The sequence below is a fragment of the Papio anubis genome, chromosome 4 (genome assembly GCF_008728515.1).
Source record: "Papio anubis isolate 15944 chromosome 4, Panubis1.0, whole genome shotgun sequence".
In the NCBI taxonomy this organism is placed as follows: domain Eukaryota; kingdom Metazoa; phylum Chordata; class Mammalia; order Primates; family Cercopithecidae; genus Papio; species Papio anubis.
The window spans coordinates 47024838-47050859 of record NC_044979.1 but is presented as its reverse complement, the minus strand read 5'-3'; the positions used below and the strand labels follow the sequence as shown (position 1 = coordinate 47050859).

Sequence of the window (26022 nt, the reverse complement as noted above, 5' to 3'; positions counted from 1 at the left end):
AAGACAAACAATTCTTGAAAAACAATTTGGTCAGGAGCTGTTCTTTCTACTGGATTGAAGGAATAGGCTTGTGACCTAAATAAGGTATGAATTACATTATATTTGCACAATTGGCACACTTCCTATCAGAGAACTACAGCGATCAAAAGGGTGAGATCCAGGCTCAAAAATGAATGACAAACACATTATTTCTGCAGTGAAACAAATGAACATTTCCACTAAGTGAAATAAAGTTAATAAATGGCTATAATGGATGTAGCAAGGAAGGCTGTGAGACTGTGAGGCTGTGGCTGACATCGAGGTGCTGTCAGCTGGAAGAGCAGCACAGACAGCTGGGTGGGGTCCCACCCTGGATGTGGCTGCCTTCAGCTGCTGCTCTCCCTGCTCTCCACAACTGGGGACTCGAGCTGAGGTCACATTTTACAACCTGAGGGTTCTTGGGAGCTGTGGTTACCAGGTTCTGTAGTGGTACCCACTGTAGATCAGGACTGCTCAGAGAGATTAATATGCTGCCATCCTTTCTACTGGGAACTGTAACAACACGGACCTACTGTGCATCGGGCACTGGGCAGAGACTTGACATTAGCCTCCTTCAGCCTGTAAGAAAACCATAGCTAGAAGAGATTAATATAACTGGCTTTGGAATCAGAAATATCTGCGTTGGAGTCTCTCTTCAACATCTTGCTATGTGATCTCTGGCAAAGGCTTTTGACCTCTTGTCAAACATTGCAAAAACAGGAATAAGAATATATACTTCATAGCTTTGATACGATGATTAAGAGAAAGCAGGTAGCATTAGCACTGGTCTGACACAGTAAGCATTGAAGGTCACACAGCTATAGCAATTAGGAGAGCTGGAATTCCAAGACTCCTAACTCAAGGGCCTGAGTAGTTTTTTTTACATGTAGCAAATTGAGTTTTCAAGGAATCCCTCCGTCTGGATGCATTAGGACAATATTAATGTCTACCTTCTCAGCTTGGTAATAGCAGCCAATACTATAAACATTCACTATTTTACTATGAGTGCTTCCAGAGAATCTGGGTCAAAGGAGAAGTAATGAATATATGGCACCAACTCTAAGTGAACAACTGTGATGAGAAAGTGCTTGAGAATAAGCTCTGATCCTTACCACTTCACGTTTTTCCACTTCAAACCAGCGAGAAATGCCAGGCAAACTCTGCACCAAGTATAATGACGTTCTCTCCACCCAGAGACTCTACAAAACAAAAAGCACATTAAGTCCCCCAAGTTGCCCTTCTTTCTAGCTACTTCCATGACTAGTGTTTGTCACCCACTGTTACCAGGTTTTCCTTATTCCCATCAGCCTTTCTTTAGTCTTCATTCAAGCACTCATGAAACTATCACAGTGAGATATTGCTGAAGCTGATTTTAACAATTCCACTGTATATCATCAATCTTCTTTCCATGTGGAATAAATGAGCTCCTACTTCAAACAGCAAGCTTAAAAATACAAAAATAGGCTATATGTTATTTTCTTTGCTATTTCTCCAAAATTCTAATTCAAACTCTCTTCACTCCTTAACATCTAGCCATTTATATGTAGAAGGGTCAGCCAGTCAATGTATCAGCCAGTTAATGTAAGATTAGAATAAGAGTCCTAAGGGAAGCAAAGGCTTTAGGAACCACACAGCGTGATCTATGTTAAAGACGAGGACGTGGCCGGGCGCGGTGGCTCATGCCTGTAATCCCAGCACTTTGGGAGGCCGAGGCGGGCAGATCATGGGGTCAGGAGATTGAGACCATCCTGGCTAACATGGCGAAACCTCGTCTCTGCTAAAAATACAAAAAAATTAGCTGGGAGTGGTGGCGGGCACCTGTAGTCCCAGCTACTCGGGAGGCTGAGGCAGGAGAATGGCGTGACCCGGGAGGTAGAGCTTGCAGTAAGCTGAGATCATGCCATCGCACTCCAGCCTGGGTGACAGAGCAAAAAAAACCAAAAAAATTTTGAAGACACTAAGTCTTAAAGCAGCAATGTGACTTGTTCAAAAGCTATACTACCAATAGAGCCAGTACTAGAGCCTACCCACTAGGACCTCTGACTCCCCCTCTGTTGCTGAATCTACTGTGCCACATTTTCTTGTGCTTGTTTGAACTGCTGTTAATAGAGGCAAATCTGTATTTTAGAGCCAGGGCTGCTTCTGGCCAGGACCAGCAACCCCAGGACATGTGAAACCATGCCGCTTTTGGTACGAGCTGCTGTTGATGACAGGTTTCTTTTTTGTCAACCAGGTTTTAGTATCTATGCCTCATCTTTCTTACTTAAACCAAGTATATTCCCAAGAGGATAATACACTTTACAAAATTCCTGAAATAGTGCCATTTACTCAAACCACCACCACCACAACAAAAAAAATGGAAGAGTTTCTTTGGGCCAGCCAAGCTGTGCTGAGATGAATAGGACAGAGATCCTGTGACAAGAGCTCGCAGTGTTCTGGTGCTGACAGGGAGGTAAGCAGATGAATAAGAGCTCAGAGTGAAGAGAAAGGGATGTTCAAGGCTCTGGGGGCCAACAGAGGGGGATGCAGGCGCACACGCCAGCCTGGGGGAGGAGGACAGCAGTTCTCAGAGGGGGCGATGCGTGAGCTGCATTCTGAGGAGTGAGTAGGAGTTTGCCAGGAGGATAGTGGGGGTAGCAGTGCTGGCAGGAGAAGCAGCTTGCGAAAGGGCTTGGCGGGAGAGGAAGAAAGAAGCTGAGTGTCGCGGAGGCTGAGAGGGAGGAAGGGTGAGTAGGTTGTGGTGGAGATGAGGCTTCTGGAGGGGCAGTTTGGAGCCAGATTCTGAGGGCTATAAAGCACAGGAATCAGGAGCCAGATTTATTATTATTGCTTTTTAGGGAGATTGCTGCACTACTGATACAGATTTAAAGTGACAACCACAAGGAAATGTAGTATGGTGGAAAAAACAATGAAGGAGTCACAAAATGTGAGTTCTAGGACTGGGGCTACCGGTAACTAGAAGGTGACTTTGAACAAGTCAATTGCCTGATTTCAGTGGATTTCTGACTATGTTTTAACTAAAAGCAACTGCAAGAAGAACTATATCATCAACTGGCTATATCTTTAATTGATTTTGGAAGGCACAAAGAAAAATGTAAGTTTCCAGAAAAAAACAAGAAAATGATCATGGATCTTTTTAGTACTATCCCATTGTTGTTTTCCAGTGGGCTCCTTGCCTTGGTATTTAGCCCATTAAATCTCCGGGCACAAGGGACTGCTCTTTATTCGATCCTGTCATAACTCTGCAAAACCTCCCCCTTCTGATCTCCTCTCGGTTGCGAATGATTCCTGGAAATACTTCCGGGAGTACTGGGAACAGACACAGGCAGAGCTGACCAAGTGAGTTAACATGAGACAATCATGTTAGGAGCGTGTTTCCTAGCTTAAGTAGGGAACATCTGTGATGAAAAATGGTAAGCCAATTAACTCAACAAAAATAAGCTAATTTTGCATTCTTCGTTTAGGTATGAAATAAACTGGGGGGGGGGGGGTCTCACTATATCATTGTTTGCAAAGAAAGGGGCAGACTCTAATTTATCTAGTGAACAATCTTGCCCCTTTTCTGCAGTGGGGCTATGAGAAACCTTGCCCCTTTCTGGCAGAGCGGGTGCTGAAGTAGGAAGGTATGTTGGAACTACTGAGAGCAGGGAGCTCAACACATGCAAAGAATCCAAGATTTGCTTTTACTCAGAGTCCTGAGAAGTTCTGATTATACACTGTTCTCACAAGAACAAGCAGCAAAAGATGGCACATAACTTACCCACCGTACCAGCAGTCTACCCAACTGTTCTCTGTCTTCAGGAACTCCTTTTCTCTGTTCCTTACCTATTCTTTATTCATTGAACTTTATGTGAAAATAAACATCCCAAGGTTCCCACAGTTGGTTCAACATAAATGAATGAGAGGACTGACTTCAGCCAGGAGTTCTCAAAGACTGGTCTAAGAACCACCAGCATTAGAATTGTTCCAAAAAAGCTGATTCTAGGACCTCCTCCCAGACCAACTGATTCAGAATTTCTGAGCTGGGCACCAGAAATCTGCTTGGTTAGGGAGCACTCCATGTCACTCTGATACACGTGGAGCTGCAGAACCACTAGACTAAATGATTTATGTAGTCCCTTCTGTTTCTGTCACTTGACACTATTCTGAGTAAATATTTACCAAGGGTTGCACCCCAAGGGGCTCGCAGTCTATCTGAGGAGTTAGCATGTAATAAGAATTGCATGGTACCTTGAATTCATTCTCTTTATCTTTTGTGCCTTTGTGAAATGGTCGGTCATAGCGGAATTTCCAGATGTGATTCACTTTATAGAAACTTTTGATGTTGTCCGGAACGCCCTCTCTCTGCAGGACCTCCTGGCTCTCCGGAATGGGGGTCACAGCATATATCTGCAAATCTAGGATTAACGAGTCAAGGAGAGAACCTGACTTGCCAATCCATGGAAGTCTGGCTCGGGCTGAACCATGGCAGAGAGAAGAGGATGGGTAAGAATCTTCTGTTTCCATTTCAGTTGAAGTCATTTAAAAAATTACCAAGAAGATGCCAAGAACTCAGTTCTAGCAAATCACGTCTCAAACTACAGGTCTTGAACTAGTTCTAGGTAGGTGAAGTATCAGCTTGAAATTTCCATGACTTAAAATTTTCATGACCTCTAAATTTAGATATCACTAATTTTTGTGTGTGTGTGTGTACGTAGATGTGAATGGTTTGGGCCTTAGGTACTCAGGATAATCCTAATCCTTGTTCATGAGACATATCTTAGTCTGTGCATGAGCCATTTAAATTTATTGTTTGCTGATAATAACATGTAAATACCTATGCAACCATGACCAAAGACAGAAACTAGAACATTGACAGTGACTTCCACCTATCTGTGTGATTTTCTGTGTCCCTAGCCTTCTCACATCTGTGATAACTTCTCTCTCAAATCTTGTATTCATATGCAGGGTGTTTAGTTATAGTTTATATTTTTAAAAATTACATTAAAGGGGTATCATATTAACTTGTATATTTACTTCCTTCTCTTCTTATCTAAAGAAAGATAGCAAAATATTTTTCCTATGTACTTTCTTGCACGTCTTGCATTTTGGTTTCTGCTTTGAAATGGTATTCACAATTGTCAGTGGAAGTTTTAGGTGTTTTTTAAGACCATCAGTTTCAGGAAAAGGCAGAGGGGTTCAGAAAAGAGTGCTGGGGTGAACTGCCTTTGTCTCTAACACCTATATAATTTCAGCTCAGTTGTTTGTGTTTAGACAATAAGAGTATGAATTATACAACAATGATTAAAGGCTGTTCAGGATGCCATAGCTAAAAGCCCCTGAATGGAATAGCTCTTTCTTGTGCATTCCTCATTCTAGAAAAAAATTATCAGGGTGGGGGGAGGGGCAAATAATATGTGCCAGTAAGCATAATACTATGATTTTCTTGAACTTAAGCAGTTTCCACAGGATATGTCAAAGGAAATTTATTCTAAAGGAAATCACTAGAAAGGAGCTTTAAAGGCGGGGTGAGCTATTCAAGAGGTTTAATTAAAAGGGAAAAATTCTTTCAAGAGAGTTCTTTCAACTGACATCATCATAATAAATAGAACAATTAAGTTCTATTCAGAAGGAGTTAAGCTAAAATTAAGATGACGGAAAAGAGGGAGCAGTAAGGATGTGGCTATTGAAAAGGGACTGGTGGCTGAACAACCTTGCATGAAAATGCTCTGCAGCTAAGAGCCAGTGCAATCTCACTGAGTCCAGCCCTTGTAGGTGCGGATACACTGAGCTTCTGCCTGGAAGATGGTCTCATCGGGCTGGTTGGCATGCTGCATGGCGATGGCATGGGGGAACTCGTTCAGCATTCTCTGTTGGAAGGCTTCCAGCCTCTCGTAGTCATGCCCTCGACACACAAACTCCTTATTCTGGAGATGAAAGCAAAAAAGAAATTAGGGCTATATAAGGGAGTGGATTACAGACAAAGTCAAAAAACATGACACTGGCAGTAACTGACCACACGCCTCATACCAAGACACTCTAACAAAAAATGCTCTGGAACAATCTGAAAAGTTTGCCCAATTGTTAAAAATGCAGATAAAGATCATGAGTTCACTCTCTACTGCATTTCATAAGACCCAATAGAATGCCTCACTCTTTCTGGTTCACTTGCATGAGGCGCAAACAGGTGGATTCTCAGAGCACCAAAGTATAAAAACAAAACACTTGTATTCCCTCTAAATGTTAATGAGCACATGTGTAAAGATTATTTTTATAAAATACATATCAAATTCACATGGGTAATTTTACAACGTGGAGGAAAAGTAAATTTGTTGTCTGCTTTTTGTGTGTGTATGTGTATGTGTGTGTGTGTGTGTGTGTGAGTATTCTGCCATTCATGATGCTCTCCTTCAGGAAGAATGGTGAAGGTTATTTCTGAGGTAGGTTAAGACAGCTAGAAAGATGGGAAGGTTTCCCAAAAGTACCTGAATGATCTGATTAGATAATGATGGATCTGACATTTTAATGGTAATGAAGTTGTAATTGAGCACAGTCATTGACGAAGCACACTGCACGTGTCATTCAACTCATACAAGCTTGACAGGTAGTCACTGTCCCCTACCCCACCCCATTTTATAATTGGGGAACCAGGGCTGAAAGTCTTTTTTTTTTTTTTGAGATGGAGTCTCACTCTGTTGCCCCAGCTGGAGTGCAGTGGTATGATCTCGGCTTACTGCAACCTCCATCTCCCAACTTCAAGCAATTCTTCTGCCTCAGCCTCCCGAGTAGCTGGAATGACAGGTGTGCACTACTATGTCCAGCTAATTTTTGTACTTTTAGTAGAGATGGGGTTTCACTGTGTTGGCCAGGCTGGCCTTGAACACCTGGCCTCAGGTGATCTGCCTGCCTTGGCCTCCCAAAGTGCTGGGATTACAGGCGTGAGCCACCACTCCTGGCCACGGCTTAATGTCTGGAAATACTTTGTCCACGTGTACTAGATTGAAATTCTGGTCTGAGTCCAGACCCTGGGCTCTTTCTAAACTGAACACGGCCTAGTGTATGCCGGAAAAACGCCTAGGAGCTACCAAGACCAAGAAAGCTTGTGGGATCTCAGGCCTTGGAGATCGTCAAGTTAAGGGGAGATCAGTTTGGGGCCTAGAGGAGCTGAGGCCCAGGGTTTTCCATGTTGTCCAGCTCTATGAGGTTCTTATGTAAAATGCCGTAAAGAGGAACTGCAGGCCACAGTGAGGGAGTAAGAAACAAGTCATGGGCAGAGGTTTAGTTCTTCCGCAAGGAAAGGGCAGCTGCAGGCAGGCAGAGGAAATGCAGCAGGAACTGGGCTGGATAAACTACCTCGATTCCCCACAAACCCCTAAATAAATCATGATCTTTTGAAAAACACAAGGTTAAGGCAGACTCTACCTATAATTGTGGACCCCATACAATTCTATATTTAAAACTTTCTAGATAAAAGTTACAATATCTGATGCTGTATTTTAAAAATTCTACTCAAAAGATAATTAATTTGCTTGATAAAATAAAAGACAATACATCCCTCTCTGCCTATTACAGGAGCCCCCAAATAAATATTCAAATATCCTAGTAAATGAAATATATCTTAAAACAATGCTTATACATAATAGTTTGTAAAAATCGGGGCATTTGCTCTAAGAATACAGGCGTTCAATGCTATTAAGAAGCCATTTTAAAATAAAATGAAATTTTGGCTGATATTTGGGACTCCAAGAAATAAAGCATCTTCCTTATCAGTACTCTTTTTTTTTTTCTGAGAAAAACATAGCTTTATTGAGATATAATTCACATAAAACAAAATCCACTTTTTAAAAATGTGCAATTCAGTGGTTTTTAGTATATTTATAGAGTTGTGCAAACATTAACAAAATTTAATTTCAGAATCTTTTCATCATTATCAAAAAGAAACCCTATACTCATTAGCAGTTACTTCCTATTTTCCCCTTCCCCCAGCCAATCACAAAACGACTTTCTGTTTGTATGGATTTGCCTGTTATAGAATTATACAATGTGCTGGCCTTTTGTGACTAGCTTTTACTTAACATAGTATTGTTAAAGTTCATCCATTTCGTAGCACATATAAGTATTTCTTTTCTTTTTATTGCTAAGTATCATTGCATAGACATGCTGTATTTTGTTTACCCATTCATCAGTTAATAGACATTTGGGCAGTTTCTATGTTTTGGCTATTATGAATAATGCTGCTATGAAGATTCAGGTACAAGTATTTGTGTGAATATGTATTTTCAATTTTCTTAAGCATGTATATAGAAGTAGAACTTCTATGTTAGTATTCTTTAACCCATTTTCTTTTCTTTTTTTTTTTTTGGAGACAGGGTCTCACTGTCACCCAGGCTGGAGTGCACTGGCTCAATCACAGCATACTGAAGCTTTGACTCCTGAGCTCAAGCAATCCTCCTGCCTCAGTCTCCCAAGAAGCTGGAACCACAGGCGCATACCACCAAACTACTTTTTTATTATTTTTAGTAGAGACAGGGTCTCACTATGTTGTTCAGGCTGGTCTTGAACTCCTGGGCTCAAGTGATCCTCTGGCCTTGGCCTCCCAAAGTGCTGTGATTATAGGCGTGAGCTACTGTGCCCAGCCAAAAGTAACCTGTTTTCCACGAGGGGAAAAATCCCTACTTAGATCATAACATTGTATAAATGTATTTGAGTTCTAAAAATTATTTTGGAAATTGATCAAACAACAAAAGACTTCTGGCCTCAAGCAATTCTCTTGCCTTGGCCTCCCAAAGTGCTGGGATTACAGGTGCGAGCTACTGTGCCTGGCCAAAAGGAAGTTTTTAATGTTGATATTTGTTTGCTTTTAAATCCAAGAACAGACTAGAATCTGATTCCTTAAGAAAAAAGGTCAGGCTCCGGGATTCTGAAGAGTGTAGTGCCCTTTAGAAACCAATAGAGGGGGACCCTTCTCTTTCATTTTGAAGCAAATGCCATTTATACCCAGGAAAGCTATTTTTAAAAGAAGGATGATATAGAAGATTGATTTATTCTAATTGACTTTTTAACAAAATTTATTCTATTAGCTAATGCAGTTTTCCAATTTGCTAAACTCTCTTTAAAATTATGACTCTTAAACTACTTTCAGTTTTTTTAAACTTTATACTTTTAATTATAATCTTTCAGATGTAACTCTGCCAACAGTGTCATGTCTGTCTGTGCCAACAGAGGGAGATGACCTACTGAGGCAGAGAAGCATCTGGACCCTGCTGTGCAATCCCCAGCCCTCTGTGCGGCTACAGCTCTAGACTGTGCCGCTCCACTCAGAACCTGGATCCAGGCCATCTGCAGTCCTTAGCGGGGTTGCTCATAACAGCTTGGGACCAGCTACACCTCCAAAACTTAGTCTTTTAAATTCAACATGTATTCTGACTCTGCCATTTTTTAATTTTCATTTTTTTGGAGTCTCGCTCTGTTGTCCAGACTGGTCTGGAACCAGGTTCAAGTGATATTCCTATCTCAGCCTCCCAAGTTCTTGGGATTATAGCGTGCCACTGTGCCCACTTACTGATGTTTTTGATCAGGAATCAAGATTTCCTCCATTTTTAGGCAGGCCCACCTGCAGAGTCAGCTTTGTGACCGCCCACTATACTGTGTTTTAATGCAACAAGGAGATTGCACATTATGTCTGTGTAGCACCCAAATGCACGGTCATTTCAATTGACTAAAGACAACATTTGTTCCATGTGATACTAAAATGAACCTGTATTGGATATTTTGGGATCTACCTATCTGTCTTTTTCATTCTGAAAGGCAGATAATGATTATTAAACAAACAATAAAGTGAAATCTTTCTCTTCTTCTCCAAGCACACCCATCCTAGTATCCTGTCATATGTGCTGACAGGCAAGATTTAGGTAAAAACAAACATCAAAATATTTGTATATTGAGAACTAAAGTTGTAACAAATTGATTCAATTTTAAAATTATCCCAGATATGTTTCTTTAGTTCCTTGGGAATTACATTTGTTCTTTTAAGCAATGTTTTTATACAAGGAAGGTGTATATACTGAAGTGTCCAATAAATATTCAAGCATAGAAGACACTACTTGGCAGAATGTGAAAAATGAAAAGAATGGAGTTGAATATTTTATTATCTTGTAGGTATCTTAGAATGTCTAAAGGTTTTCCCTTTGTAGAAATGGAGTTTATACTAGCAATAAATTGGGTCTCTTTGCTGGGTGACATTTATCTTTTTACAAATTCATCAAAATGGCCAAACAACACTCTTTACATGGTGCTGGAGGTAGGGTTTTCACGTGATGTGAAACTGCATTGCTTTCGATACTCTGCAACTCCCAGCCTCCTGCAGTGCCCCGCCATTTTTTTTTCTAATACTAACTTGATGGGAATTGCAGACTGAATTAAAATAGTGGGTATCATATAAGGGAAACTATTATTATCAAAGATTGCTCACAAAATATACTAAATTTAGGAAGGGGTTGATTGCTATCTCAGAAATTATTTAAAACAAGGCATTCTAGATTAATATAATGTCTGCAAAGTAAAAGTTTAAAGAAAGTCTCATGCATATTACTACCTGTCATATAAAATGTCACTAACAGCTTAGTTGTCTTGATTGGGATATCTATATGAGAACTATGAAAGCAAATTAAATAGTATATTACTTACTCTTAAGAAAAATGGAAATTTTTTTCCATAAAATCCAACTCTGAAGAACTCTGGTTCAAGACGTTGCTGGTCCATAATTTTGTCATACAAAGAGGCTTCCATCATCTAGAAAGCACAGAAAAGTTCTAAGCATTTTATCTCATCTTTCGTTTCTATCAAAGTTATAGAATAAGATTTCTCTTTTATATAAAGGAGAACTTTATTTTAATTGAGTTTGCCGAAAAGAAGATCTGACTTTCTTTTTGATGCTTTAAGTGGGGGATTGGCAAATTTCCTCTATAAATGTCCAGAGACTGTTTTACATTTTGCAGGCCATATTGTCCCTTCACAACTATTTAATTCTGCTAGGCCCAAAGGCTGTAGTTTGCTTACCCCTGCTTTAAAGGATCAAGTGTATTATCACATGTTATCCCAAGAGAAAAATTATTTCTACGCATGTAGTCTATCAAGAAAAATATTTTCTTCACAATTAAGTAGAAATTAACGTGAATTATTAGAGGCAAAACCTTTCTAGAGAATTCTCGTGCCAGATGTACTTACCTGTGGGTTTGCCTCCACCTGCCTATGGTAATTCAGGACATTTGGAAGGTGCAATCTTGCACAGGTTGGGCAAGGATAAAACAACAAACCAAACCAAAGGAGACCCATAGTGCAAAGTGCTGTCTGGGTTGAAAGCTCTTAAGTGCGCCTGACAATGTTGAAACTATGAAGCATATAAAGCTTATGGTTTCCCATTCATGGCATTATCATCCCCAGGGTTTCCAGAGAAAGACTAATATTACACTTGAAGATTCCTCCTCTATCCTCCCTCTAGTAACAGCACCCCAAAGAGCAGTTGGCATGAAGTATAATGCTTTGGGTTTATAAAAATCTTAGTGACTATGGCACCCAAGGGCTCTCACAAGTAAACATCATCACCTCGCTTCTCGTCACAGGAACAGGATGCCAAGAGATGAACATCAATGTTTTTATATAAAACTGCAGTGCCTGCCAGAGTCAACATGATGGACTGAAGTTAAAACAGGGTTTTTCTCTTTCGTTTTCATGTTAGGAGAAGTATCGATGAACTGCTGACATGAAATACTGTGCCAAAAGGACAGAGTCAGTTCTTGCCAGTTGAATAAATTCCTTGTTGGGGTGTAAGGGATTTTATGAGCTGTTACAGGTTTATGGTATTATCTCTTAAATGGCTACCTCAAAATTAAAAGGCAGTATTGTAATCTTTTTTTAATGTATAAAAACTGATGATCCTACTTTAGAAACCCCGAGGAACTGACACACTCAGCAGGATCTTGTGTATTACAAGATGACACAAACGTTCATGCTGCTCAAGAGTAAGGACTTGGAGGGCAAGGAGGACTTGTTTGAACCCAAGAGCAAAGCAGGTATAAAACATCTGGTTCAGAGAAACAGAGTACTCAACTCCTTGAGCTCTTAGGTGCTAAAATCTCGATCTAAGTCCCGCAAATAAAAACCCATTGCTGAAGCTAAAGAGAGGTGACGCCTACAGAATTTGGCCCTAAATTATTTAGAAACAGGTCAGCCATTCCCACAGATTTGCAGATTATGGGACTAAGAATGGTATATTGTTACAGAAACATGTGTAAGTGGAAACTCTTCAAACAGGGTGGAGATTTTCCACAATAAACTAAAAGTGTTAATCCTGGATTAGACTGTATATTTCATATATGGTGTATTAAACAGATCAAGCGCTCACTTTTTTATATTAAATAAAAGCATTACACAAATCAATTTGCTATTTCTCTGTATAAATAGCTAAGTATGCTTCAGAGGATTTATCTTAAAAAACGTTTCTGCAAGACCACAGAGTTAATTTCACAGAACCACACTGGAAAGCTAATCACAAAGGGAGGGCTATGGGCCTGATCATTAGATGCGTCAGCACCTGCATCTGCGATTCACATAGGTTTCTGTAGTCATAGTAACTCTCATACTGCTCTGCAATCTTCCGCCACAAGATAATGCCATTCTCCCAACACTGTGGACAAATGAATGAGATTGATGGAACCATCTGACAACATCCACTTACTTCTACCCAAAAGTCAGAACATGAGTGTGTTCAGGAGCACTGCCTTACTCCTAATTTTTGAGACGAGTCTCGCTTGTCACCAGGGCTGGAGTTGCTCAATCCCCGCCCACTGCAAACTGCCTCCCTGGTCCAAGCTGCATTCTTCCCACCAGCCTCCTGAGTAGCTGGGATTACAGGCAGGCACACCACCATACCCAGCTAATTTTGTATTTTTAGTAGAGATGGGTTTCACCATGTTGACCAGAATGGTCTTGATCGCCTGACCCCATGACCACCCACCTTGGCCTCCCAAAGTGCTGGGATTACAGGTGTGAGCCACTGCACCTGGCCACTCCTTAATCTTTATAACATACCTTTAATCATATCATTGAGACTTTAAGCTTGAAAACACCATGTAATTAAAATGTAAATTATTAAAAATCCTTTGAATGCTGGAAACGATAATCTACCACAACAGTCATTAATATTTGGTGCATGAACAATATTTTTTGCTGTCATTCCAGAATCATCTTGAAATAACTACAGTTCCACAATGGCCAAGTAGATGGATATAAACAGGCAGAGGAGAGAATTACCACTGACCCCTAAGGCCCAATTATCTGTGACTGGTACCCTGGATTTCTTGCTTGGCTTAGTTGTGCTTGCAAATTGTGAGAGGTCTAACCCAGCTGGTTACTCTCAGCAGAAATGTATAAAATTCTTTGATCTAGTATAGGTGTCAGCAAACATTTTCTGCAAAGGGCCAGAAAGTCAACACTTTAGTCTTTGAGGACCATATAGTCTTTGTCACAATTACTCAATTCTGCTGTTATAGCACCAAAGCAGTCATAGACACAATTAAGCATGGCTGTGTTCCAATAAGAATTTAGGGCCAATAAAACATGCATTTCATATCATTTTCACATGTCCCAAAATGTTATGATTCCTTTGATTTCTTTCAAACATTTAAAAACGTAAAAGAGATTTGTAGCTTTGGGGCTGCACAGAAATAGGCAGTGAGTCATGTGACCTGTGGACCATAGTTTGCAACCCCTGATCTAGCACAAACTCCTGGGGATGGACCAATACATGAATCCAGAGAGTTTGTACCACCTTATCCCACAGGTGGAAACTTTACAGCAGGAGGGCACAAAAACATTTCTTTTGGTATTCATGTAATGATATGTCAGTGTAGCTAGATAAATAATAAAGGAAGATGTGAAAGAAGCAATTTCCTTGCATCAAATTTTTACGTGTACCCAATTGTATTTTGTAAAAGAATTACAGCCATTGGTTGTATTTTAATTTTCTGTTTAACCTTCGCAATCTGGAAGATATATTTGAGTCTAAGACATGTACCACCAAAGCATCCAAGTGTTCAAATCCAATAAACAATGGTGGTCAGATTCATGAATTTTTTAAAAGAGGACTACAAGCCCTTGAAGAGGGGGAGGAAGTGGAGGGAGGTGATGTACTGAATTGCTTTATGAGGTCAGTGAGGTTTTTTCAACACCCCAAGGCATCTCTTAAGTATATGATGGGATGCCACAAAATTCTTTAAACAAATTAAGTTTCATATATTTTACCTTAAAGTAGAATGGGGCAGAATGCATGCCAATTTTGGGAGACTGTGAAGGGTGATAATGGTTTTTCAGAGAATATAATACCTGTGTGCTATAGTCTGCACATTTGGGTCTCCTACAAATTCGTATGTTGAAATCCTAACCCCCATGGGATGGTATTAGGAAATGGGGTCTTTGGAAGTGATTAGGTCATGAGGGTGGAGCCCTCATGATTGGCATTAGTACCCTTATAAAAGAGGCCCCAGAGAGTTAGCCAGTCCCTTTCACCATGTGAAGACACAGCAAGATGGCCCTCACCAGACACTGTATCTGCCAGGGCCTTGATCTTGAACTTCTCAGCCTTCAGAACTGTGAGAAATAAATTTCTGTTGTTTATAAGCTACCCAGTCTAGGGTATTTTGCTAAAGCAGCCAGGAATGGACTATGTTACTGGCGATCAAAATCTCTAAATCCGTGTTTATCAAAGTGTAATGAAAAGGTCATGCACATTGGCCTCTCCTAGGGTCCTTGTTAAAATCACAGATTCCCCAGCCTCGTGCCAGACAAGGCATGAATCAGAATGGCTGATTCAAAATCAAAACGAATCAGAATGGCTAGGAGTGGGGCCTAGGAATCCTCATTTTAACAAGCTCTTGGGTGTTTCTAATATACGTTAAAATGTGAGGATCTCTGCTCAAGGAGGTGGGCATTCATACACTAGAAATGAAAGGGAAAGGGACATCAACACCACCACCCCAGGAGGGACCCCGGGCGGGGCAGGGCCACTTACTTTGCCTCTGTCAAAGTTCTGGATGATGGTGAGGTGCAGGTGCTCTTTGCGCTGCCATTCTGTTTGCATGGGGTAGGTCAGGAACTCCCTGAGGGGCCGATCAGACCATTCCAGTAGCTCATCATATAAGAGGAGGGTATATGCAGCTTCTGCAAGTCACATGGGAAGGCAATGATTGAGACAGGACCCCAAGCCACATTCCTTCATATGTGGCCAGTTTCCGACAAACTGGGAAAAAAATACTATTTTCTAAACTTCGTGATATAGCAGAGAAATGTCCAGAATATATGCAGCAGTAGGGTAATGAACAAGGACTTCCCCTGGATGATGGACTTGGACTTATCAGAGATCTGTACTTCATCTTTTGTTTCCCTGTAATTTCTGTTTCTGTTTTTGCCTTTTGTTTTTGTTTTCCCTAAAATGTCTGTATGCTACAGCATAATAAAAATGTGTAAGGATATCTTGCTGTTGCTGGTTCAAAGATGTGGGGAGACAGGCCTTTGTTTGCTGGGAGAGTTCACTAGTAAGTTCCTTGGGGACTATGAGCATCTTCCAAAGAGCAGGCTTAGGAAACAAAAAATGGCAAATTCTTTGGAATAATAAAGGGCTGAAAAATTGAAACTGGTGAGGAGCGGGGATCAGAGTGGAGGCAGAATTTACAAGGGGCAAAGAAGCCAGAGAGGAGCTGAGTGAAGACAAAAAAAAAAGAAAAAGAAAAAGAAAGAAAAAAATCTAGCAACAGGGTAGGAATTGGAGAGGGTGGAAATGCTGGATGAGGAGTAGGGGGAGTATGTCGGTGTGTGGGTGTATTTGTGTGTGTGAGAGAGAATGAACTGTTGCAGGCTGTGTGACATGACTACCTTGCCCCACATGGCCCCACAAATCTTCTGTAAAGACTACTGATATCATTACGTGCTTGACATGGTTGAATTTCCTGCAGAAACAAGGGGTGATTTTTCCATATACACATAAGTGGAAAAGGTGACTTATGAATTTAAGTATAGTTGGCAGATAGTGTATTTGACAGAATACTTGCCATTCTGCAGGTCTCTCCTTTTCCTGAACTGTAAATATAGTCAAATAGATCAAGAATAGGGACCAGAATTGTCACTGATAAAGGACTATAATAATTTTTCCTCTAATGTCATAATAGCCAACTGAATTACTAAATTGAATAAAATGGACAAATACTTAGGTTATTCGTCCATTTAACTCCACCTCATAGGTTTCTCAAAAGACATAATGGTAGCTTTTCAGATGGTATCAACAATGGTAATTCCTTTTCTTCATTTATTTGCCTTTAGGGTAACTACACATAAAGCCCTAAAGTAACATGCTAAGTTATAATGCTATGATGTGGCCATCTCCATGTAAAAAAGATAGTTGCAATAAGAAGGGCCAGGGCCCCTATCACAGGCTCTGCTCTTTTTTCTCTTCAATTACATTTGGTGAGCTTATACAATCTCCTGGTCAATTATTATTGTGAAAGCTTTCCTAATCCACCAGCAGTCTCTTATCCCCCTCCACTCAGTTTGCAGTTACCAATATGAACTTCTTTCAATGCAAATAAATGATGATGTTGCTTCCCTGGTTAAAACCAGTCAATGACTCTCAGTAGCTCAAACAATAAATTTAGGTCTCCTACAGTGACAGAGAAGGTTGCTCATGATCTGGTTCTTACCAGTCTCTCTATCCCCATTTTCCCATTGGCTCTCCATGTAGTACAGGTATGAAAGAGCCCACCTCCAACTCTTTTAAGAAGCTTCAGTAGCTGCTGAGGCTCCAGTCCTCATAGTTGGACCCCCCGGACTCCAGTATCCACTTTCCAGGAATGAGCAAGATGCACTGTGGTCCAGAGGCAGCTGGGCACAAGAAAGCTGCCCGACAGGGACAGAGATGCCTTCTGTTGCATGCACTCTTGTTGGTCTCTTTCTTTATGGGATTGAATGTAAGATGGACAGAGAAAGCAGCCACTAAAAAGGGTGTCAGTTAACTGGTGGATGCAGACACAGAGCTGAATCACCATAACATAGGTAGCCATGGAAGACTGCTCTGATTGCACAAGAATTATAATAACCAGATCCTCAGAAGAGTGCTGTTATTTTAATAGGCATCTAGTTTTCTCTGACATCCCTGAGATGATCTCCTGATGTTTAATCCCCCATGTATCATTGTAATAAATGCTAAGTATCTAAGGAAACCCTACGTGTATTTTTGTTCTCGCATCCACACTCTTTGCTCTTGTCATCCAAACAAGCTGTGCTTCCTCTCACATACCTCTCTGATTCACACCTAAGGGCCTCACAGCTTGCCCCTGCAAGACTTTCTTTCCCCCTTTAGCAGAAATAACGCCTACTTTCTCTCAATGACCCGGCTCAGGAGTTATCTTCGTTGTCACTCAAATTTCTTTTGTGTATCTGCCAACATGTGAGTACTCAGAAAATACCCCAGAGACTAACTGATCATTTCAAAGGATTAGGAAGACTGAGTGATGTCCTTCCCACAGCTACCCACAGGCAGTGATGACTTCAAGGGTGATGAAAGTCAAATTTACAGAGACAGAAAGTAGAATAGTAGTGGCCAGGGGTAAGAGGAATGGGGAGTTAGTGTTCAATGGGTACAGAGTTTTAGTTTGGGAAGATGAGAATAGTTCTGCCCCTGTAGTCTCAGGTACCCAGGAGGCTGAGGCCAAGAGTTCAAGATCAGCCTTGGCAACACAGTGAGTCCTCGTCTCTAAAAAAATTTATTTTAAAATTAGCTAGGTGTGGTGACACACCCCTGTAGTCCCAGATACTTGGGAGGCTGAGTCACGAGGATTATGTGAGTTCAAGACCAATCTGAGTGATACAGTGAGACCCCCATCTCAAACAAAGTTAAAGTTCTGGAGGTGGATGGTGGTAATGGAAGCACGACAGTGTGACTATACTTAATATCACTGAACTGTACAGTTAAAAATGGTTAAGATGGTAAATTTTATGTTATGCAGAATTAAAAAACAAAAAGGCCAGGCACAGTGGTTCACACGTGTAATCCCAGCATTTTGGGAGGCCGAGGCAGGTGGATCACCTGAGGTCAGGAGTTTGAGACCAGCCTGGCCAACATAGTGAAACCCTGTCTCTACTAAAAATACAAAAAGTTAGCTAGCATGGTGGTGGGCGCCTGTAATCCCAGCTACTCGGGAGGCTGAGGCAGGAGAATCACTTGAACCCAGGAGGTGGAGGCTGCAGTGAGCTGAGATTGCGCTATTGCACTCCAGCCTGGGCAACAAGAGTGAAACTCTGTCTCAAAAACAAAAACAATCCCCCCCCCCCAATAAAAAACAGCAATGAAGGTCTCCAGTCCCCAAATGCTTTCCCAATCAGCTTGCCCTTGTAAGGTCCTGGGATGGGTGGAATGCCAGGTGTGGGTGAGGTGCCCCGGGAAAGCCTGGGAAAAGAAGGCATTAGCAGGCAATCAGATGAAACTGACAAATGACTGAGCGATGGCATGGAAAAGATGTGAAGACAAATTACACCTGTTTCAGAATTTGATTTGGGAAAATGACAACATGTATCTGAGGAAAAAATGTGTCTAGAGGAAGCAGTAGTAAATTTTTATTAATCCCATTCTACCATTTTGAGAAGTGTATTACAAGGACACCAATATGCAAAAAAAAAAAAAAAAAAAAAAAAAACAGAGAGAGAGAGAAGAATAGAGATGAATTAGGAATGGAGGATGCTGTCACAAAAGGCTGGAAAAGGGTTAAGTCACTTAAACAGAATCCTAGAAAGACAGAAAAGTTCCCCATCAATTTCACTGTCTCCAAGTACAGAAATGAAGATATAAGAGAGAAGAATAAAATGTTACATGGGAAAAGAACTGATTTCTTATGACTTTGGGGAACATAAAGACTGCAAGTTGAGTAAACAAATGGGATTTACCCGTTTTTGAAATATAATCAGACAAATTTGGACTTTATTTCAGAGAACCAAAATATATCTATTATATATCTGGAGTAGCTTATCCTTACTTCCCTTCTGCGTTTTTTTTTATGAACTTTAAAATTTTTTAAAAGTTTACTTCTTTTTTTTCTTTTTGAATTGAGAATTACCAATATTGAGAAAGAAAATCTGCTAATCAGGTGTTAATATTTAATAATTAAAGGGTACATTAATTTGTGATGCATTTATTTAAATCTCACATTGCTAGGCACTATTCTAAGAACTGAGAAGACTAAAGTAAGAAAAACATCACTGTGGGCTAGGCGCGGTGGCTCACACCTGTAATCCCAGGACTTTGGGAGGCCAAAGCGTGTGGATCTTCTGAGCTCAGGAGTTCAAGACTAGCCTGGGCAATATGACAAAACCCTGTCTCTACCAAAAAAAAAAAAAAAAATTAGCTGGCTGTAGTGGCATGTGCCTGTGGTCCCAACTACTTGGGAGGCTGAGGTGGGAGGATTGCTTGGGCTTGGGAGGCAGAGGCTGCAGAGAGCCGAGATCGTGCCACTACATTCCAGCCTGGGCAACAGAGTCAAACCCTGTCTCAAAAAAAGAAAAGAAAACATCATTACTGTACTCAAAGGACCCTTTAACTGAAGATTATCCATATATACATGCATGCATGTACATACACAATATATAATATATAATCACATAATATGCAATTATTAATTTAAAAAAACCAGTTTGATATGTACTTTAATAGAAATCTGGGGCCGGGCATGGTAGCTCACACCTATAATCCCAGCACTTTCGGAGGCTGAGGCAGGTGCATCACCTGAGGCCAGGAGTTTGAGATCAGCCTGGCCAACATGTCTCTACTAAAAATACAAAAAACTTTAGCCAGGCACGGTGGCAGGCACCTGTAATCTCAGCTGCTCAGGAGTCTGAGGCAGGAGAATCGCTTGAACCTAGGAGGCGAAAGTGGCAGTGAGCCGAGATCACACCACTCTACTCCAGCCTGGGCGACAGAATGAGACTCTGTCTCAAAAACAAAACAAAACAAAACAAATCTGGAAAAAATGCAATGGGAAAAAAGAGATGGGAAAAATCACTCAGCCTACGGGAGGATTGTGGGGCATGGAGATGGTGAGAGAAAGAGAAGAAAAAGAACTTCAGGAGGGGGATGGCTGCATGGAAAAGAGGGCGAAGGAGCTGATCCTGAAGGATGAAAGGAGGGTATGTGGTACAAGTGGTAAGATGAGACTGAATAGACAGGCGTTGGTTCAATTACAACAGACCTTGAATAAAGAATTTGTAGTTTCTTTTGTAGAACACATACACTGACAAGAGAGTGCTGTCTAGGGAAGGAGTTGGCAAACTTTTTCTTAAAGGGCCAGACAGTAAATAATTTAGGCTGTGGTCTTTGTCTCCACTACTCAGTTCTGCCACTGTGGTGCAAAAGCAGAAACAGACAATACATAAACAAGTGGGCATGGGTGAGCTGTTATAAAACTTCCCTTATAAAATAAGGTAGCTAGCCTGTAGGTTGTAGTTTGCTGACTCCTGTCCCAAAGAGTAACTGGTGATAGTCCAGAGGCAGTCAGGTGAGAAATGATGAAGGTCTAACTGAGGCAGTGAAGATGGGAACAGTGAAAAGGAAATGGTTTTGAGAGATTTCTAGGAAACAGAATTAATAGAACTTCATGAATGATTATTTGAGGGAGGCTAGAAAAGTCAAAGATACACCAGGGTCTTCTGACTGAGTAAACAGTGATGTTACTAATTGAGACAGTGGAACCTCAGCTAGAGGAATGTGTAAATTCTAGGAACACAAGTACCATTTCAGAAAGGATTCCCTTACTCTTTTAAAGCTGGGGGAGGAGCCATGATTCAGGAGTTCCTTGGAAGAACAGTGTGGCAAAAGACCAAGATTTGTAGTTCCCAAATCTAATTAAAGGGTTCTGCTTAAGATGGAGTACATCCTCTCTCTCCCACTGATTACAACTAAACAGCCTGGAGAGACTATATAACACAACTATTGGAGGACTCTGAAAAGTAAGTAAGAGCAGGTGGACTGAGGAAAAAAAACTAATACTCAAAGAATGACATACCATAGTTAATTCTGTTTTTATTTTTCACCTTCCATATCTCCTGGCTTAGACTTTCCTGTTTCCTGGAACTGCAAATGGGAACAGACAGAAAAAGCTCCAAGAAAAGTTCCTTTAGTCGGAATACCGGGTAGAAGGTCCCCTGTGGGGTGAAGCTCTGTAGAAATTTCTGGCCTCACTCTGAGTTTCAGAAACAAAGCTACACAATGCAGGGGTGGCAGTGAGTGCAGTGGCAGTGGCAGTAGTGCCTTCTATGAGCTCTTTTCTTTCACTGCTTTGCCCACAGAGAGACCAATTGCAGAGAGAGCATCATGGCATGAAGAGGATCAAGCCTTGGCTATATAGCCAGAGTACTAGGAAAGGAAGTTCTTGGGAGACAGGAAGAATGGGGAGGATCACAGAGGGGAGGGAGCTCAAGAAAGGGATGCTAAATTCTGTATATGAAGTCAGACTCATCTCCAAGGTGCACAAGTGTAGAACAAACCAATGGATCAATATAACAAGGACTTCTATCTGTTAAAATTTAAAAAGTTAATATCTTCCTAAAGATTTTAACAGAATCCAGAGTCCTAGAACATAATATTCAAAAGGTCTAGAATATAATCCAAAATTATCTGACTTTTAAAAAACTAAACAACTCTCAAAGGGCAAAAGCAATGAAAAGATGCCAACCCCAACTAGATGCAGATGTTAGAATTATAGCCAAAGACTATGAGGTAGTTATTATAACCATGCTCCACGAAGTAAAGGTGAACATTTTTGAATAAATAAAAAGATAGACATTCTTTGCAAAGAAATTGAAGTTGTAAAAAGAAAATAACTACATGGAAATTTTAGAACTGAATAATGCAATAACAAAAATAAACATTTCACTGGAAAGGCTCAATAGCTGAATGAAGTGACAGAAGAAAATCAGTGGACTTAAATCAATAGACATCAGTGATCTGAAAAAAAAGGAAGAAGAAAAGTTGAACAAAAATGAACAGAGTTCCAGGAACCTATGGAACAATATCAAAAGGCCCAACATTAATGCCATTACAGTCCTCAAAATGAGGAGAAGAACTGGTAGAGAAATATATTTAAGGATATAACACTTGGGAACTTCCCGAATTTGGTAAAGGAAATAAATGTACAGATCCAAGAAACTCAGCAAACTCAAACAAGTTAAACTAAACAGGAAAACCATGCCCATACATACAATAATCAAACCACTGAAAACCAAAGATAAAGTCCTGAAGATAACCAGAAAAAAGTTACAAATTTCATGTAGGTGAGTAATTTATTTTTATTATTTTTTGAGACAGGGTCTGGCTCTGTCATCCAGGGTGGAGTGCAGTGGTGCAATTTTGGCTCACTGCAGCCTCTGCCTCCCAGGCTCAAGTGATCCACCTCAGCCTCCCGAATAGCTGGGACTACAGATGTATACCACCATGCCTGGCAAATTTTTTGTATTTTTGGTGGAGACGGGGGTTTCGCCACATTTTCCAGGCTGGTCCATAACTCCTGGGCTCAAGCGATCCACCTGCCTTGGCCACCCAAAGTGATGGGATTACAGGCGTGAGCCACCAGGTCCGGCCTCATAGGTGAGTAATTTAAATGACTGCATATTTCTCGTTAGACACCATTAAGGCCAGAACACAGTGGAATTATATTTTTAAAGTACTGAAACAAAAGAACTGTTCACCTACAATACTGTATCCAGCAAACATATCCTTCAGGGATGAAGGTGAAATAGAGACATTCTTAGATGAAGGAAAACTAAGAAGATTCTTCACCACTGCATCTGCTTTAAAAGAAATACTAAAACAAGCTCTTCAGGCTCAACAAAAAATTATAATAACAGAAGGAACCTGGGAACTTCATGAATGCAGAAAGAAGAACAGAAATGGCAAACATCTGAGTAAATAGAATAAAGTATTTTTATCCTCTTAAATTTGTTAAAATAGGTATGACTATTGAAAGGCAAAAATTATGACATCATTTGATGGGACTTTCAATGTATGTAGATGTAATACGTATGACAACTACAACATACAGTGGGGAGGATAATGAGACCTACATAGTTGTAAAATTCTCATATTTAACTTTGATATGGTTTGGCTGTGTTCCCACCCAAATCTCATCTTCAATTGTAGCTCCCACAATTCCCATGTGTCATGGGAGGGAGCAGGTGGGAGGTAATTGAATCATGGGGGATGGTCTTTCCCATGCTGCTCTCATAATTGTGAATAAGTCTCACAAGATCTGATGGTTTTATAAGGGGGAGTTACCCTACACAAACTCTCTCTTGTCTGCTGCCATGTAAGATGTGCCTTTTGCCTTCCACCATGATTGTGAGACCTCCCCAGCCACGCGGAACTGTAAGTCCATTAAACCTCTTTTTCTTTATAAATTACCCAGTCTCAGGTATGTCTTTATCAGCAGTGTGAAAACAGACTAATACAAACTTGAAGTGGTAAAATCTTAACTATAAGCAGACTGTAAGAAGTTATGTATGTATTTTGTAATCCCAAGAGCAACCTCTGAAAAAGTATGCAGAGATATAGTCAAACAACCCACATGTGTGCCTATATGTATCATGTATATGATATATATAGAATCTGCAGAAATATTCAACTAAAAATAAATTTTAATTTTAAAGTAGAAATGCTTGAGTCTTCCACTCAAATTATGAAAAGCGTAGGAATGATCATGCTTAATACACCAGCCCCTTCCCCAATCTAAGCCAAAAGACAGAATTACCTGTAAAGTTCTGTGCTTTGAGATGCAGATCATAGAGTTTGTGAATGTAGCGTATATACATCTCCTCCTTGTTCAGTTCAGTCTTATAGAAGTTCTGTAAAATAAGAGTACAGGTATGGATAGTTCCTCAACAGTTTGGCCTACAATTATCTGCCTTTTACTCTGCTAACGTTCCATGTCTGAAGCCAAGAGAACTGATGCATTTTTCCATGTAAATATCTCTAAAAATGAAGTAAGGTGGGTCAGTGACAGTGTCAGTCATTTCCTAGCAATTACTGGATAAGTTGGTATCTTGTTATTTTTTATTTTATTTTATTTATTTATTTATTTTTTTGAGACCGAGTCTCGCTGTGTCGCCCAGGCTGGAGCGCAGTGGCCGGACCTCAGCTCACTGCAAGCTCCACCTCCCGGGTTTACACCATTCTCCTGCCTCAGCCTCCTGAGTAGCTGGGACTACAGGCGCCTGCCACCACACCCGGCTAGTTTTTTGTATTTTTCTTTAGCAGAGACGGGGTTTCACCGTGTTAGCCAGGATGGTCTTGATCTCCTGACCTTGTGATCCGCCTGTCTCGGCCTCCTAAAGTGCTGGGATTACAAGCTTGAGCCACCGCACCTGGCCCCCATCTTGTTATTATCAGGTTATTATCCCTGATTCCTATTTCTTTACTTTTTATGATTTTTTGTTAGTTTAAATGTCAATGAACAATCAGTCTGTTCAACTAAAAAATATTAAGAATATGTAACAGATTAACCCATTTATTAACTTTGTTGATTTATATTCAAAGGACAGTTTATTTCATTTTAAATTTCAAAGATATTTTGCTCTAAAGAAAAAAGTCTCAGCTGGGCACGGTAGCTCACGCCTGTAATCCCAGCACTTTGGGAGGCCAGGGTGGGTGGATCACAAGGTCAAAAGATCGAGACCATCCTGGCCAACATGGTGAAACCCTATCTCTACTAAAAATACAAAAATTAGCTGGGTGTGGTGGCACACACCTGTAATCCCAGCTACTTGGGAGGCTGAGGCAGAAGAATTGCTTGAAGCAAGGAGGCAGAGGCTGCAGTGAGCCAAGATCATGCCACTGCACTGCAGCCTGGTGACAGAGCAAGACTCCGTCTCAAAAAAGAAAAAAAAAAAAAAAAAGCAAAAAGTCTCTAAGACATACAGGTAAGGATGAGTAAAAGCAATGTAAAAGAATGTGAAGGAGGGTAAATAAAAAAGGCTCTTTATTTTTAAGATGTTATTCTGCATTTCCTACGTGCTGGACTTCAAATGTTTCTAGTTTATGTCCAAAACATAAAGGGACTAAGAGATTTTATTTCAAATTATTATTATAGAAACATGCTTACTGAAAATATTTTGTTTCCTAAGAAGTATTTAGATCTTAGGAAACATCTCTAAAATGTTTTTAACAAAAACTCAACTTTTACTTACCTGGACACATTATGTTGGCTATTTTATTTTTAGACAGAGTCTCACTCTGTCACCCAGGCTGGAGTGCAGTGGTGCAATCTCAGCTCACGGCAACCTCCGCCTCCCGAGTTCAAGTGATTCTCCTGCCTCAGCCTCCTGAGTAACTGGGATTACAAGTGTGCACCACCACACCCAACTAAGAATTTTTAGTAGAGATGGGGCTTTGCCATGATGCCTAGGCTGGTCTTGAACTCCTGACCTCAAGTGATTCACCTGCCTCGGCCTCCCAAAGTGCTGGGATTACAGGCATAAACCACTGATCCCGGCCTAGGCTGGCATTTTAAAGGCATACTCATAAGCATCCAAAACTACTTCTTCACCACATTATAAAGCACATAAGTCCTCACTGAACTTAGTCAACATAAAAGTGAATATAAATGAAGTTGGGTTCTATTAAAAGCATAATGTTGTCAGTCTCCAAACAAGACACGTTTAGTGAACAAATCATTGTGCATTATGAAATCTCTGCTGGAGACACTTGAACTACCATCACTATTTATTGTTACTGTTTTAATTGATGCTAGTTGGTGTGTGGAAGAAGGGGAAATCAGTGATGAGGGAATAAATCTGTTGACTTGCGGGAGTGACAGGCTTTTCTAAGGAGGAAAGACCAGGAATTCTAAAAACGTTTTAAAGCTGATTAGCTAGACAGGGCTTTGGTAATAATGGACCAACCTAGCAAGTGTGGCTGTTGAAATGGTACTTGGGCTTGAA

The 26022-nt window shown here is 40.6% G+C and overlaps 1 protein-coding gene across 1 annotated transcript in view; it reads right to left on the bottom strand.

Moving 5' to 3' along the window:
* Positions 1–26022, bottom strand: part of DOCK4 (dedicator of cytokinesis 4) — a 472974-nt gene that overhangs the window by 28536 nt on the left and 418416 nt on the right. Inside the window, exons 36-42 of the mRNA XM_031665939.1 lie at positions 23835–23928; positions 15065–15213; positions 12590–12682; positions 10684–10788; positions 5783–5924; positions 4249–4415; positions 1131–1217 (exon numbers count right to left, since the gene is read on the bottom strand). Coding sequence (XP_031521799.1) covers positions 1131–1217; positions 4249–4415; positions 5783–5924; positions 10684–10788; positions 12590–12682; positions 15065–15213; positions 23835–23928 — 837 coding nt within the window. The remainder of the gene's footprint in view (positions 1–1130; positions 1218–4248; positions 4416–5782; positions 5925–10683; positions 10789–12589; positions 12683–15064; positions 15214–23834; positions 23929–26022) is intronic.